The 17,337-nt window shown below is 38.8% G+C and overlaps 1 protein-coding gene across 2 annotated transcripts in view; it reads left to right on the top strand.

Moving 5' to 3' along the window:
* Positions 1-17,337, top strand: part of CNTN4 (contactin 4) — a 976,954-nt gene that overhangs the window by 713,418 nt on the left and 246,199 nt on the right. For both annotated transcript variants that reach the window (XM_023218604.1, XM_023218603.2), the window contains exon 7: positions 10,761-10,856. In XM_023218604.1, coding sequence (XP_023074372.1) covers positions 10,761-10,856 — 96 coding nt within the window. The remainder of the gene's footprint in view (positions 1-10,760; positions 10,857-17,337) is intronic.

The following is a 17,337-nucleotide window of genomic DNA, read 5'->3' as shown; positions in this document are numbered from 1 at the left end:
TCTTTGCTTTCCTTTTAAGGAAGGGGATGCAGGAGAGTAGGTGGCTTCATGTCCTTGATTGGACACCCTTTCTTGAAGTTATTCTCCAGAGCATCCCTGGCTATTGAGCATACAAAGGTCCTTTGTAGCCAAGATGCTGGAAAACAGTGTGTCATGAAGACAAATACAAGGAAGTTCACCCTAGTCCAGCAGTTCTCACTGACCACCACCACAGCCTGTGAAACAGGAAGAAGAGCAGTGTTCAACAAAACTAATTAAGTATCTACTATGTATCAGACACTGTTTTGGGCATTGGCTATAGCCTCATAAAAACTGGCAAGATTCCTGCCCCACAGTGAGCTTTTATTTGGGAAGGGAATGGAGACAGTAAAAGTACACAAATGAGAACCGTAGTTGCAGATGACAGTGGTGGTGATTGCTGGGAAGGATGTAGTAAAGAGGGGATGTGACAGAGAGTAACTGGAGCCAGGTCACGGTTGACTTTACTTAAGCCCTCAGGTATTGCTGCTCTGAAGAAGGGGCATTTGAGTTGGTTCCTAATGACTAAACATGATAAGCCAAAGAATGGGGAAGAGCACTCCAAACAAGGGGAACAGCAAGGACAAGGGTCCTGAGACTGGGTTAGCTGCAAAGTGGTTGAAGAACAGAAAGCAAAATGTGGCCATTACGGTATAAATAAGTAACCAGGGAAGTGGCAGGGAACAAAGCCAGGGACGCAGGCAGGGACTGGATCCTGAAGGGCCTTTGCAGAGCACAGTGAAGGGTCCATATTTTATTCGGAAATTTACTAGGCCAAATGCTTTTCTGAAACCTTTATTTCTCTTTGTGTTGTGTAAGTATGAAACCAAAGATAAAGAATGCAGCTGCCTAACCATTAACACTCCTGAGTCAGGATGATATGGGAAAAGAGATGAGCTCCCGTAGAGAAAAATGCTGGTAATAATAGCTTGCATGTTAGGGCACCTGTCTCCGAAGGAGAACAACATTATTAACGATGCCATATCTCACTAATTGCAGTAACCTCATGAGTTACATAGGTGTACATTTTTGTGGAACACACAGGGAAACTCAGACATTTTAAATTGAGTTGTTCTTTGGCCTCTTAAATAGCACAAAGGTCTAGATAAAATAGAGTATGTCAAAGAAATGAGGAAAAGGAAAGAACTAAAATGAGAAATAAAAATAGCTATCAGGAATGCCGTACGCTCCCAGAGAAAAGGGCAGCCAAACAACCTTTATTTTCTGTAAAGTCAAGAAAATAATAGTTGAGGGGTGAAAAAGTGTGAGAATTTCAAACAGTCAAACAGACCATCAACAAGTATGCTTTCATCCCTGTTATTTAATTTGATATGGAATAGAAGTTATATATAGGGACTTCTGGGTCGGGAAAATCCATATTCTAATCTAAGCTCTTGGATGTTTATTTTTCTTTCTGTTAAATGAGAATAGTAATAGAACCCACCTCAAAGAGTTGTGGTGAAGACTGAATGAATAAATACATAGAAATTGTGAAATTATGTTATTTAGCCAAGCTGGATGGAACTGGCCTTAACATTCTTCTAAATAGATAATATTTATAAAGTGGTTAAACTGCCAAAGTTAGGAAGCCTTGTTAACATGTAATATTGATTATGCTATTTTTAATTCTTGCCTAGGTTTTGTTCCTGGAAACAAAGAGTGATGTATGATCTAGTAATGTAGTGCAAGAAGAGAAAGAGGAGAATAACCTTCCATTTTGCTAAATAGAGGATTGCTGACCCGAGGCAAATTTGTCTTTGGCAGTCTCCACACACCACTTTCCTCATCCAATTTTTTAAGTCATTATCCTTCTTGAACTTTCTCAGCACTGTTTTACCTTATCCACTATTTCATAGATTAAATTTTCCTTTGATTCTTCTTTGGTTATTCAAAACTTACATTTGAAGACTCCATACTGCTCTTACTTACTTGTTAAGTGAAAGCAACCTGATTGAATTAATTCACTCTTCACTGAAAATGATTAACAGCAAGCTCATACTTTTGAAAGTATTTATGGTTTAAAATGATATTTTTGTAATTCCAAAGTAATATCTAAATTGTAAGGTTTTATTTGGTATAACTGAACAGGGTAAGAAAAAACTCAGGCAGTTGTAGAGAGAACACTGTGAGGGCTGGAATCAGCACCTAGGACAGCTCTGAATAATCCTTCCCTTTTACTCTGAAATAAGTGTATTAAGGATTTTCATAGTGATGTTCATGGCTGCAGAATTAGAGGCTCTGGAAAAAAAAAAAAGGAAACAAAAAGGTCAGAAGTCATTTCTGTGAATGAGTCATTTGTATCTCAAGTGTACACTGACTTAGGAATATTAGACCTAGCATAACATTTTGGTCCCTGCCAGGTGCAGTGGCTCACACCTGTAATCCCAGTACTTTGGGAGGCCGAGGCAGGCAGATCACTTGAAGTCAGAAGTTTGAGAGCAGCCTGGCCAACGTGGGAAACCTGTCTCTACTAAAAATACAAAAATTAGCCGGGCATGGTGGCAGGTGCCTGTAATCTCAGCTACTCCAGAGGCTAAGGCAGGAGAATCACTTAAACCCAGGAGGCAGAGGTTGCAGTGAGCTGAGATCGCACCACTGCACTCCAGCCTGGGCAATAGAGCAAGCCTCAGTGTCAAAAAAAAAAGGTTTTTGTCCCTTACTTTATTTGTATTTTATTTTTTATTTATTTTATTTTATTTATTTATTTATTTATTTTATTTTTTATTTCATTTTATTTTTTTGAGGTAGAGTCTCACTCTGTCACCCAGGCTGGAGTGCAGGGGCATGATCTCGGCTCACTGCAAGCTCCGCCTCCCAGGTTCACGCCATTCTCCTGCCTTAGCCTCCCGAGTAGCTAGGACTACAGGCGCGCCCGGCCTCCTGGTCCCTTACTTTAGACTGCCAACAAGCTGGGGTAATTAATGTCAGGTTTTTGTTTTTGTTTTTAGATGGAGTCTTGCTCTGTCACCCAGGCTGGAGTGCAGTGGTGCGATCGCGGCTCACTGTAGCCTCCGTCTCCCAGGTTCAAGCAATTCTCCTGCCTCAGCCTCCTGAGCAGCTGGAACTACAGGCACATGCCACCACACCCAGCTAATTTTTGTATTTTTAGTAGAGACAGGGTTTCCCCGTGTTGGCCAGGCTGGCCTCGAACTGCTGACCTCAAGTAATCTACCTGCCTCGGCCTCCCAAAGTGCTGTGATTACAGGCATGAGCCACTGTGCCCAGCCAAAAATCACATATTTTTACATCCTTTAAAGAAGGTACTGGGCCATTATCCTCAGCAAGTTGACAGAAAACCAAATACCACATGTTCTCACTTACAAGTGGGAGCTAGGATGAGAACACATGGACACATAAATGGGAACAACACACACTGGGGCCTATTAGGTGGTGGAGGGTGGGAGGAGGGAGAGGATCAGGAAAAATAACTAATGGGTTCTGGGCTTAATTCCTGGGTGATGAAATAATCTGTACAACAAACCCCCATGACCAAAGTTTACATGTAACAAACCTGCACATATACCCCTAAACTTAAAAGTTTTAAAAAGGTAGAGAAATACCAGTTTTTAAGTAACACAAGCTTTCTCAGACCATAAGATTATAGGAAGAATTTCTCATGAAGAATTATCTGAATCCAGGATATATGTGCATATACCTTAAATGTGTTATAAAGAATACAGTTCATGCAATGTAAAGGATAAGATATCTGATTCACTTCAGCATCAATCTTGACTTGAAAACATAATTAGGACTAGCAGAAGAGGATATATTTTAAGTCTTATCAGTTTTGTTTTGTTTTGTTTTGTTTTGTTTTGTTTTTGCCACAGTAGGGTTGACTTGACTACTTTATCTGGTGGAAGTTACTCCCAGTGAGTCACCTTCTGTAAACTTTCCTTTGGATGCTCAAAGATCATACTGATAGTGCTAACATTTATAGACTACTGACTTTGGACCAGGCAGCATCTTAAGTACTTTACATGCATAATCTTAATCTTCAGAAAGTCCTATGAGATAGGAATTCATGTCCTGACATTAGAAGTGAGAATTGAAGTTCAAGGAGATTAAGTAACTCACCTAAATCATACAGGTAGAAAGTAAGAGTGCTAAGTTTATACTGAGGTCCTTCTGACTCCAAAACCAGAGAGTTAAACCATCATGCAGTTCTTCCTCTCGCTATATACTCTCTTACAGGGAAGTCCAGTCTTCCTTCTTCCTAAGTGGAAAGAATATAAAAAATACAGCTTTATACCTCAGGTTTTGTAAATTTAGATTTATTTTCACTACAAGTCTCTTCAATCCAGGAAACCATAAAGTGTGCATCCACACGCACACACAGGGAGCAAATGGCAGAGAGTCAAGATATAACTTTAAATTTGCTGCATGATAGTGGGTTTTTTAAGTTACTCTCCAAAAATACCTCTTTTCTTTTTATAAATGGTGTAATCATCATTTTGGAGATCATATTCATAACAGATATATCACTTGACCATTTTTCCAAGTTGATATTGATCTCCTTACTGATTGCTTCTTTCAAAAGGAAGCAATAACAAAGGGAACTAGTGCTGACAATTTCTTGTTCTAAGGCCACCCTGGGAGAATTAATAGAATCCAGGTCTACCCAAGTCAGGAAAAATGTGAATGGGTATTTTTTGACTTGCATTAAATAATACATGTATTACATGCATGGTTACTGTATCATTTTTCCTTTTTTTCTTTTATCCCTTCTCTCTGTGGATTCTTAACAAGCTATGATGTGTGATATTATCTCATTAACCTTTCCTGGCCATTGTAAAACTAAACTTTTTTATACCCTTCTCTGAGTCATCCCACCCTGTGAATAGCTTCAGCTCTTCCTGTCCATATGTGTAATGGCTAGTCCATTAATTATGACCTAAATAAATTACTCTTTCTTATTTACTGTTAATTACTTCTCAAAAAAGGTCTTGGACCCTCTTGATTTTATTTCCTCTAGACAGTATTCAGGTATTTATGGTAAGATACTTCTTCCCCAGCTCTAAATATTTAAAAATTTCCCAGACAAGAAATATGTGGACATTTTCCCCTTACTCTCTGATTTACTCCATGACCTGAATTCCAAATGTTTTCCTATATTAAGACTTTTTATTATTGATAGTATATTGCAGCTTTAAGGCCTTTGTACACATCCACTCCTCCAGGAACATAACTGCTAAATCACTTCCTCTCTAGTCTCAATGAGATAACACATTCCAAATACTATAGCATATTTTCTAATCTCATTTTAAAATGAAATTCAGACATTACATTCCATAGGAGAATAAAGGACAGCTGTCTTCACAAATATGATATGAAAACACATCTGCCGTACAATTGTACAATCCTTAGCACATGGCTGTTGGAAAAAGTTATATAAAATGCTGACAAATGAAATCACCAAAAAGTAGAGGTATTTATTTTTTAAAATTCTACACATCACATGTCAATGAACTGCATATAAAGCTTGAAAGACAGGCTATTTTGAGAAACAGTGGTGCATGGATATTAATTCCTTGTTTTACACATACAGTATTTATTCAGTCATATCTTTAGTGACCAATTGCTAAAGGGAATACAACCCAAGTGTAATTGTTTAGCTACCTTCCTAATGAGGCAATAATCCTGCTTCTTAATAGAGTTGTTTCTGTTTGTTTTCTCCTTGTTCAACTTCACACTTTGCACCTAATATTTAAAATCTCCATGTTGAATGCCCATCCACAAAGAAAAGCAGAGAAATAGAAGATTTGAAATCAAAGTACTTATACCAACCCATCACACTGTGTGTTGAAATGTGAATTTCTTTCCATGTTCACTGAGTGTAAATTTTATTGAAATGAACTTTTTTTGTGTCTCTGGCATGTCAAGTAACTGATTTGAAAGCTCTTCACTGACTTTATGATATCATTGAAGATGCCATAGATTATGGTGCTTCAGAGCAGTAACTCTGGAAAGAGACAACACCTGAGTTTGTATCTTCTGGCCACTTCCCAGGTGTGTGAAGAAGGTGCTGCACCTCCCTGAGTTTCAGCTGTGTCACCTATAAATTGGGAGTTTAAAGTATAATGGAATTAAATGAGATCAAATAAGAAAAGTACTTGGCCACATGGTATGACTGCAATATAGTCTGCAAGTCAATTCTATTGTTGCTGTTAGTGTGATGGTCACAGTGAGAGAGCATTATCCATAACGTATTCTGTCTCATAATGCCTGCTGCTACTGATCATTAGCCAAGTACCAAGGCTTTGTAGATAAAATGACTCTGGATCCTCATTTCTCACCTTATACAAAAAGCAACTGAAAATGGATTAAAGAATTAAACCTAAGACCTGAAACTATAAAAATTCTAGTAGATGACATCAGAAAAACCTTCTAGACATTGGCTTAGGCAAGGATTTCATGACCAAGAGAACCCAAAAGCAAATGCAATAAAAACAAAGATAAATAGCTGGGACCTAACTAAAGAGCTTTTGCACAGCAAAAGGAACCGTCAGCAGAGTAAACAGACAACCCACAGAGTGGAAGTAATCTTTGCAATCTATACATCTGACAAAGGACTAATATCCAGACTCTACAACAAACTCAAACAAATCAATAAGAAAAAAAATCAAACAATCCCATCAAAAAGTGGACTAAGGACATGAACAGACAATTCTTAAAAGAGAATATACAAATAGCCAAAAAACATATGAAAAATGCTCAACATCACTAATGATCAGGGAAATGCAAATCAAAACCACATGGTGATACCACCTTACTCCTGCAAGAATGGCCATAATCAAAAAACAGTAGATGTTGGTGTAGATGCAGTTAACAGTGAACACTTCCACACTGCTGGTGGGAATGCAAACTAGTGCAGTCATTATGAAAAACAGTGTGGAGATTCCTTAAAGAACTAAAAAGAAAACTACCATTTGATCCAGCAATCCCACTACTGGGTGTCTACCCAGAGGAAAAGAAGTCATTACTCAAAAAAGATACTTGAACGTGCATGTTTATAGTGGCCCAGTTCACAATAGCAAAATCGTAGAACCAACCCAAATGCCCATCAATCAACGAGTGGCTAAAGAAACTATGGCATATATATATGATGGAATACCATACAGCCATAAAAAAGGATAAACAAACAGCGTTTGCAGTGACCTGGATGAGATTGGAGACTATTATTCTAAGTGAAGTAACTCAGGAATGGAAAAGCAAACATCATATGTTCTCACTGATATGTGGGAGCTAAGCTATGAGGATGCAAAGGCATAAAAATGATACGATGAGGCCAGGCATGGTGGCTCACTCCTGTAATCCCAGCATTCTGGATGGCCGAGGTGGGCGGATCACGAGTTCAGGAGATCAAGACCATCCTGGCTAACACAGTGAAACCCCGTCTCTACTAAAAATACAAAAAATTAGCCAGGCGTGGCGGGCACCTGTAGTTCCAGCTACTTGGGAGGCTGAGGCAGGAGAATGGCATGAACCCAGTAGGCAAAACTTGCAGTGAGTTGAGATCGTGTCACTGCACTCCAGCCTGGGAAACAGAGCGAGACTCCATCTAAATAAATAAGTAGATAAAATAAAATAAAAGAATGATACGATGGACTTTGGGGACTTGGCGGGAAGAATGGAAGGGTGGACAAGGGATAAAATACTACAGATATAGTGCAGTGTATACTGCTTGGGTGATGGGTGCACCAAAATCTCACAAATCACCACTAAAGAACTTACTCATGGCTAGGCATGGTGGCTCACACCTGTAATCCCAGCACTTTGGGAGACTGAGGCGGGTGGATCACGAAGTCAAGAGATTGAGACCATCCTGGCCAACATGGTGAAACCCTGTCTCTACTAAAAATACAAAAACTAGCTGGGCATGATGATGCACTCCTGTAGTCCCAGCTACTCAGGAGGCTGAGGCAGGAGGCTGAGGCAACCTCCATCTCCACCTGGGAGATGGAGGTTGCAGTGAGCCGTGATCATGCCACTGCACTCCAGCCTGGCGACAGAGTGAGACTCCATCTCCAAAAAAAAAAAGAACTTACTCATGTAACCAAATGCCACCTGTATCCCAATAACTGATGGAAAAATTTTTAACAAATAAATAAATAAATAAAAATATATGTGGAAATATTACTGGTAAAGGCCTAATCATGAGTGTACAAACTTTAACATAATACCCATTTACACACATAGCTATTTGACTTTGAAAAAATATCATGTTGTTAACTATTAGGATCTGGGTATTCATACCTGAAAAGAACAATTTGAGGCATGTAATCTTTCCCTAAATATGTGCATAAATATCATGTCCTTTGATTCACATCTACAGCTCACTCTAGCGTGCATTTGCTATTTGAAATCTTTCCTTAGTTGGAATGTTTGGGATATGCTTTGGCACTGAATCACAGCATTCCACAATGAACAGAAGAAACATACTGACTACCAGCCTTGTAGCATGAAAGGTCTTGTGCTTGCCTTCGTGCCTTTTCAAAGATTATCTCATTAAATTTTTTCACATGATTCTCATGTTGAAAGAAAGAACATTCATTCTCATTATATTTGTGAGAAAATTAAGACCTGCCCATAGTCAACACAGCTAATAAGTGGCAGAGATGGTTTTCAAACTCAGATCTGCCCAAATACAGACTTTCCATTTGCTGTATAGGTAGGGTTTATCATCTGGAATCTCTTTCAGTTAATGACTAATAAATGTTTCTGATTATTTGCACAAATACCAGATTAATGAGATACACTTCAAATGCCTAAAACCTGTAGAAGTGAATGAATTCATAAACTAAGAAGGAAAAAACATGAATACAATTTTTTTAAGCTCAGGAAGGATAGTTAAAAATCATTGCCCATATTTCTCATTTTCTTTCTCATTTCTTAATACTATTTCTCTAGTCAGAAACCATGATTGGTTTTGCCTAGATGATACCTGATCTCTACTATCTATCAGTTCTTAATTTCTCATGCAACTCTGGAAACTGAATGGAATATATGTGCAAAAATGTAGATGACTTACTCTAAGAACCTATATGCAGAAATGACAATTCAGACCGATTCAGTGTTACTTTTAGGGATAATGGTTTAAAATATTAACTCCATAACATAGTTTTTAAAATCCTGGTTTAATTCCTTTTGAAGAAATCTCAGACCATATCCATAAAGACAAGAAAAATACCATGTTCTACCCTCACCTGGTGTTCATTGAATAAAAAGAAGTTTATTACATCAGAAATGTTTTTCAAATCATAGCATTGATTTGTTTTGTGCTGAGTATGTGTGTGTCCTTCATGTGCACTTTTCACAGCCCAAACCTGGCAGTCTTTGGGTTGCTATGATTAGGTGTTATGTGTCAGACCTGCCTGCTTGAGCCCTAACAGGACAGAAGCTGTGTTCTCACAATGCTTACCTTCTGAGTTGGCAATCAGATGGTACTTAATGGAATTTTTATGAATATATAAGTGATGAAGACAATAATGTACAAACTTAAAATGTCCCTAATTCCAGAATAATCTGGTAATTAAGACATGTATTTGTGTAATTTTTTAAATATCCTTAGCACTCCTTGAAACTAAGCCTGAGTGTGGAAACATTCTAATTTGTAACTGCAGCCTTCCCAGTTGTTGTTCGGAGTACATGAGATAATCATCATAAAATACTTGCCAAAATGGCCAGCATGGAGAAAATCATCAACAAATGTTACTCTGCTCTAGTGTGCACAGCTAGATGGTATGCAACCCTGCACAACATACTTGAATTAGAAGCCTTAAATCCGATAAAAGTTTATTAAATCAAATGTAATAGACAATAAAAAATGAAATGGCACTTAACACACTCCTTATTGAGAAGATATACATTTGGGAGGGTGGAAAAAAATGTTTCTTAAACAATAATATATCTAACTTTATTAGACATATTTCTTATATTAACTCATTTGTATTTGGAATGGCTTATTTACTTATACTGTGATCTTTGAGTTTATAAATGTCTTATCTCTCTAACCAGACTTGACCTTTTTGAGTTAATAAAACATTCTTCTAAAAAGAACTATGAACGGTACCTTCTAAATATTTTAGAGTATACCGCAAAACTGTAAAACAATTGTGTGTCTGTATTTATGTCTATTTATACATTTTATATAGAGTTGTGTTTGTGTATAAAGAGGGAGAGTCACACTCCGGGTATATATGGAAAGACAAGTGTAATTATATATAATAGAATGGTTTGTGAAGTGAACAGAATTGTATCAGAAAACCCGATTTTGCATCCTGATAATGATGTTTAAATACAGAGAGGTCTTGGGCAGGTTACTTAACATCTTTAAACCTCAGTTTCTTCACCTAGACCTGCACTGTCGAATATAATGTCCTGGCATGATGGAAGTCTTCTATGTCTGTGCTGGCCCGTGTGATAATCACTAAGTGCATGTGGCTATTGAGCACTTGAAATGTGACTAGTGTCTGAGGAACTCAATTATAAATTGTATTTAATTTTAATTATTTTAAATCTAAATAGGCACATGTGGTAAGTAGATATTTTAGTGGGCAGTATAACCATAAAATCAAGGAGGATGGGACAATATCATATGAAAAGAAGCTCTCCTGAATTCCCCAGGTATGGGTGCTACCAACACAGTTTTGAGCAGAATGGTTCTCTTTTGAAATAGCGGTACTCTCCCACGATATCTTAGGACTTTAAAGTGTAAATGCTTTTTCCCTTATTTCTTTCAACAGATCTTGACAACTTTAAAACAAGAACAAGAAGCACTGTGTCTGTCCGTCGAGGTCAAGGAATGGTGCTACTGTGTGGCCCGCCACCCCATTCTGGAGGTACATATGAATGCACTGGCATGTGCACACTTCACTCCCTGTTATTTTTCTTGCTCAATGTTCTCCCTCCTGACACCAGCTGAGTGCACAGTGTCATTTATAGAGATTCCCAAAGCCCCTCCATGTAGAGGCAAAAACCATTGTGAATGCCTCCCATCATTAGGATAGGAAAATATCAGATTGTGCAAATTTTCCACCCCACTGCAGTCTACCTGGCACAAGTAGAAAGACACCTGAGTCAATCAAAATCAGAATGTTGTTGCTTGGTAAAGCAGTGTCATTAAAACTGCTCATTCTTCTTACAACTTGATTGAGTTAAAAAAAGATGGCCCTGCTTTATTTTATCTCCTGGTTGGTCTGGGAACTGTCTGTGAACTATTTCTACTCGCAATACTTCTGACACCAAATGTATGGGTTTTTTCCACACTAACAACCAAGTCTCCAGTCTTCTGGACACCACCTGGCTGTCCAACGATTCAGTTCCATTTTTGACAGTAACTACCCCACTAACTACTCTGGGATGGTTAGTGTCAGAACTCACAGGAGAAAGGCTCAGTCCCACAAGGCTACCTCCACTTCAAATGCCACTTTCAAATCCTTGATCTCCCATACTTCTGACTAACTGGTGTAAAGTGGGACTCCCATAACTCCCTCCTTGGCCTCCATAATTTGCTAGAATGGCTCCCAGAACTCAGGGAAAACAGTTTACTTACATACCAGCTTATAAAAGATATATAAAGGATACATATGAACAGCCAGGTAAACATACAGAGAGAGTGAAGTCTGAAGGGTTCTGAATGCAAGAGTTTCTATCCTTGTGGATCCTCCCCACATGTGGATGCATTCATTAACCCTGAAGCTCTCCAAACTCTGTCATTTAGAGTTTTTATGCAGGTTCTCTTATGTAGGCATGATTGATTGAATCTATGGCCATTGGTAATTGAACTCAATTTCCAGCCCTTCTCCCATCCCCAGGAGCAGGGAATGGGGAGGCTGAAAGTTCCAACCCTTTAATTATTTGGTTGGTTCCTCTGACAACCAATCAATGGGCCTCACCAAGAGTCACTTAGAATAAACTCAAGTATTGTTGAAAAGGGTCTATTTATGAATAGCAAAAGACACTGTTCTCACCAACATCACTCGGGAAATTACAAGTGTTTTTGGATGCAGACCAAATATATATATTTCTTATTAATTGCAGTGCCACAGGATCAGACCAAGAACAGAAGTTCCTTGACCATAGAATCTAGATCACTTTGTGGAGACTCATAACAACTAGATCAGTTAGGAATGTGCTGGACTGCAAATAACTGAAAACCCAGCTCATAATGTTCTTTTTCTCATATGCAACATTTTCTCTTTTTTTTTTGAGACAGAGTCTCACTTTGTCACCCAGTCTGGCGTGTGGTGGTGCAATCTCAGCTCACTACAACCTCTACCTCCCAGGTTCAAACGATTCTCATGCCTCAGCCTTCCGAGTAGCTGGGATTACAGGCGTCCACCACCATGCCTGGCTAATTTTTATATTTTTAGTAGAAACAGGATTTCACCATGTTGACCAGGCTGGTCTCAAACTCCTGACCTCAAGTGATCCACCCGCCTTGGCCTCCCAAAGTGCTGGGATGACAGGCATGAGCCACTGCACCTGGCTGGTATGCAAGATTTTCAAAAGTATACAGTCTAAAGCTAGCACAGCTTCTTGAGGATGTCTTCCAGGACTCATGCCCTTCTCTGATTCTTCTCTGAAGTGCTCAGCATGTGGTGTGGATGAGGCATGAAGTCTGCATTCCAAACCAGATCAAATGGGAAGAAGCAAAGACAAAAGGCAGTAGTTTGTTTTTGCTTGTTTTTGTCCATTTCAATTTACCTTTTTTATCAGAAGTTTTCTTTGCCTGAGGACTTTGCCTCCATTTCATTGATCACCCCAGTGGCAAAGGAGACTAAAATATCAAGTATTTTATGCAGATATATTATGTCCTGGAAAATATCATAATTTTACTAATAAGGGAGAATATGGAGAGATGTGTAGACAACTTGCAGCGTCAGCTAAAAGGAACTACGAAGACTAAAAGGCAAATATAACTGCATATAAGGGATTCAGTAGTGTGGAGGTTTAATAAATAGTAATATTTATTAGGATTCCACTAACATCTGTAATGACGAGATTGATAAACTCTACTCTTGGAAATCCAGGCTGAAGTTTAGTTAAATATCTGCTATTCTTGTTATTGTCCTAATTTTCAGTTCAGCTTTCCATATGATTAAAAGAACAAACATTTTAGATTTGGAATTTGAAAAACACTATTTTATTTTTGTCCTCTGTTCAAAAGTTGTAATGTTTCCTTTCTCGTCTAATTCTGAGCTAACATTTCCAGCAGAAAATAACAATTAGTAAAGGAGCTAAAAGGCGTGTACTTCAAACATCCTGCATACGAAGGAAAGGTGGTAGAGGTAGGTTCCCCTCTATGTCTGGATCAGGGACATTGAATTGTTAGGATTTCTGGCTTTTGAAAACTAACAGAAAATCTAGGTTTTATTTCAGAGGTTTGTGTTTGGAAAATGGGATTGTTCTTCAGGATTTCATTTTCCTTTCAAGTTAGTATCAGAAGCACTAAATTTGGAGTCTGGGATATGAGTTTTGATCCTTGTTCTGTTTCAAATCATTATTTGATACTGGGAAAATATCTTCAAATTATTTATGCCTCACTCTGCCTATCTATAAAATGAAGAGATTAAAAGAAGTCTCTCAAATCCCTATTGATTCTATCAATACATAATTATAACTCAATAAGGGCTAAACATCTTGTTTATCAAGTGTGTTTGCATTATTGAAGGCCTGTCCTTTATATGAGAAAACCACTTCACTGGTGACATATATTTAGATTCAGGTGAAGTTCACTCAGACTAACACTTCTCTTTTTAATATGAAATTTGATCTTTTTTTTTTTTATTTTTATTTTTTATTATACTTTAAGTTCTAGGGTACATGTGCATAACGTGCAGGTTACATATGTATACATGTGCCATGTTGGTGTGCTGCACCCATCAACTCGTCAGCACCCATCAATTCATCATTGATCAAAATAAAAATGGAAGATTTTACTAATTTCTTCTGCTTGCTACCTTCACTGCATTAAGTTTTCATCACATGGCAGCAACCCTAAAAATTAATCTTGTAGATATATTAAGAAAAAATACCACTAATGTCTGATATAATGATCTCTTTAGGAAAGGCAAAACACATGAAGTGATGCTGTGCTGCTGCACAATGAAGTACCTGACTACTTTCCCTTTCCCACAGAGAAATATATTAAAAATTTCCGTAGACATCTACTAAAATGCACTTGTCTCTGCTGGCAGCAGTCAGCAGCTCTGAAATCCAGTTTCTTGAGCTGTGCTGACATTCCTGACAATCTTGATGGTGAAAGACAAGGAAATAAATATTCTTATTATGAGCTCTATTAGAAACGGTGCACACAGTAACGCTGTGGGCAAAGCAGGCATGGCTAAGACATTTTTGAGAAAAGAACAAAGAAGATATTCAAGGTTATAAGAGAGCATCTCAGACATCCATCAGTTTTAGACAAGGGAGACAATGATTATCTGATGAAATCCTTCCAATTTCTCAAAAGCCTCCAATGCAACTGTACGGCAGTGATTCTCTCACTGCTTTTCTGGGCTGTGTGTCACCCTAAAGCTGGAACATTCACTGTGAGCCACTGGACATACTGAGCATTTTAGACCCAGCATATGGTCTCCTGGTTTCCATTGTAACAGATCATGCAGAGGAAAGGAAATGAGTCAGCCTTTTATTATATCAGTGGGGTACTGAGTAATGGCATGAAATCCATTGTAAGGGACGTTGCATGTCCTATTTCGAAAGCTGTGCGGTGTCAGACCTTCTTAGGGTAGCAGAGAAATGAGCAACAATTAATCTGTTTTGAAAAGCATTTCAGTCAGCAGGTATTTCCAGCACTCTACCAATCACTATGTGTGGCCTCTTTGTCATCTCTTGGTTTATATGTATGAATTCAGATGTGATGGGTTTGCATAGATTTTTACCATTAAATATAAGAAAACACCAAAAAATAGAAATCACTTTGATGGACTCTGGCTATCCTTGGTGCTCCTTTCTATTAGAAACAGAGATTATTGAGGTCCAGAATGTCCACTTTGCTTTCTACCAACTCCAGGGTCACTGGGCACCAGGAATTCATGACCTTTAACCAAGCTCTCATTAAATAGGAATAGAACAGAGGAACTTTGAGATTCTTCCTTCCGATGTATGAAAATTTCTAGTTTATTCATCAATAAAATCCTCACGAACTGTTCATCAAAAGAGGTTTTTGTTCATGCCTGCCTTTTATGTCACCAGGATGTTTGCTACTCAAAGGGTGGTCCATGCACCAGCAGCATTGGCCTCACCTGAAAATTTGATAAAAAGGTAAAATCTCAGACCCCACTACAGCCTACTGAATTGGAACTTGCATTTTAATAAGATCTCCAAGTGATCATACGCACATTCAAGTTTGAGATGCCCTGAGTCATAGCTGTGTTTCCCACACACACCCCACCTCTGGCCAGTGAGGGTTAACAGCTTGAGAATCTGGAGGGCAAATTGTTAAAACCATAGGTGTCCAACCTGTTCACAAGGATATTCTGATTCCATAAATCTGGGGTAGGGTCCTCAAAGCTGTTAAAAAAAAAAAAAAAAAAAAAAGAGGCCAGGCACGGTGACTCACACCTGTAATCCCAGCACTTTGGGAGGCCGAGGCGGGTGGATCACTTGAGACCAGGAGTTAGAGATCAGCCTGGCCAACATGGAGAAACCCTGTCTCTGCTAAAAATAAAAAAATTAGTCTGCTGGTGCGCACCTGTAATCCCAGCAACTTGGAAGGCTGAGACAGGAGAAGTGCTTGAACCCAGGAGGTGGAGGTTGCAGTGAGTCAAGATCGTACCACTGCACTCCAGCCTGGACAACAGAGTGAGACTCTAGCTCAAAAAAAAAAAAAAAAAAAGCTCTAGCTGACTTACTCACTCTGAGGCAGCACTAGATTTAAGTTCTATTCACTTGGATCATCTGCAAAACTAGCCCAGGTCTAGCCCTGCTGAGATGGAGTGCTTTGATTTCCATATCACTCAAGCGGAAGGGCTGAGCATTCCTTATGTGAAATTTTTATTTAAAATAATTCATTTATTTATTTATTTTTTGAAACAGAGTCTCATACAAGGCTGGAATGCAGTGGCACAATCTCGGCTCACTGCAACCGCCACCTCCTGGGTTCAAGCTGATTCTCCCACCTCAGCCTCCCGAGTAGCTGGGATTACAGGAGTGCACCACTACACCTGGCTAATTTTTGTATTTTTAGTAGAGATGAGATTTCACCATGTTAGCCAGGCTGATCTCAAACTCCTGACTTCAAGTGATCTCGACCTCCCAAAGTGCTGGGATTACGGGTGTGAGCCACTGCACTGGCCAGTTTAAAATAATTCAAAATAAAATATAGTTACCTTAGGCTTTACCTTTGACTTTATATGTTTTTGTTCATAAAGGAAATGAAAAACTAAGAAAAGGCTGGCTTTTCCTAGATACTCATACTCAGAAGTAGCATTCTGGTCAGGTGCAGTGCCTCTTGCCTGTAATTCTAGCATTTTGTGAGGCCAAGGTAGGAGGATCACTTGAGCCCAGGAGTTGGAGATCAAGTGAGACAGACAGTGAGACTGTCTCTAAAAACTAATTTATTTTATTTTATTTTATTTTATTTTATTTTATTTTATTTTATTTTATTTATTTTATTTTATTTTATTTTATTTCAGACAGAGTCTCGCTCTGCTGCCCAGTCTAGAGTGCAGTGGCGTGATCTCAGCTCACTGCAACTTCCGCCTCCCAGTTCAAACATTCTCCCACCTCAACCTACCGAGTAGCTGGGACTACAGGCACATGCCACCATGCCCAGCTAGTTTTTGTATTTTTAGTAGAGACAGGGTTTTGCCATGTTGACCAGGCTGGTCTCAAACTCCTGACCTCAGGATCCACCCACTTCAGTCTCTCAAAATGCTGGGATTACAGGTGTGAGCCATCACAGCCAGCCTAAAAAAATAATTTTAAAACTTAGCCAGGTGAGTGCCTCTAGTCCCAGCTATTTGAGAGGGTGAGGTGGGAGGATTCCTTGAGCCTAGGAGTTCAAATCTGCAGTGAGCTATGATCACACCACTGCTCTCCAGACTGGGCAACAGAGTGAGATCCTGTCTTAAAAGCAAACAAGCAGACAAAACCCAGAAGCAGCATTTTCTATTCATCCAACTTTCCTACATTATTATCAGTGAATGTATGGCTTCCCAGAGTACATTTAAAAAAGAAAACCACCTGACTCTGATTCTAAGATTATTTTCATTGTTATAGGTTTTGGAGAAACTAGCTAGAATTTTCATCTTTAGATTGCTTTTACGCCGAACACATCCCCCCAGAGTTGGATCCTAT

The sequence above is a fragment of the Piliocolobus tephrosceles genome, chromosome 2 (genome assembly GCF_002776525.5).
Source record: "Piliocolobus tephrosceles isolate RC106 chromosome 2, ASM277652v3, whole genome shotgun sequence".
In the NCBI taxonomy this organism is placed as follows: Eukaryota; Metazoa; Chordata; class Mammalia; order Primates; family Cercopithecidae; genus Piliocolobus; species Piliocolobus tephrosceles.
This window is presented reverse-complemented; position numbering and strand designations above follow the sequence as displayed.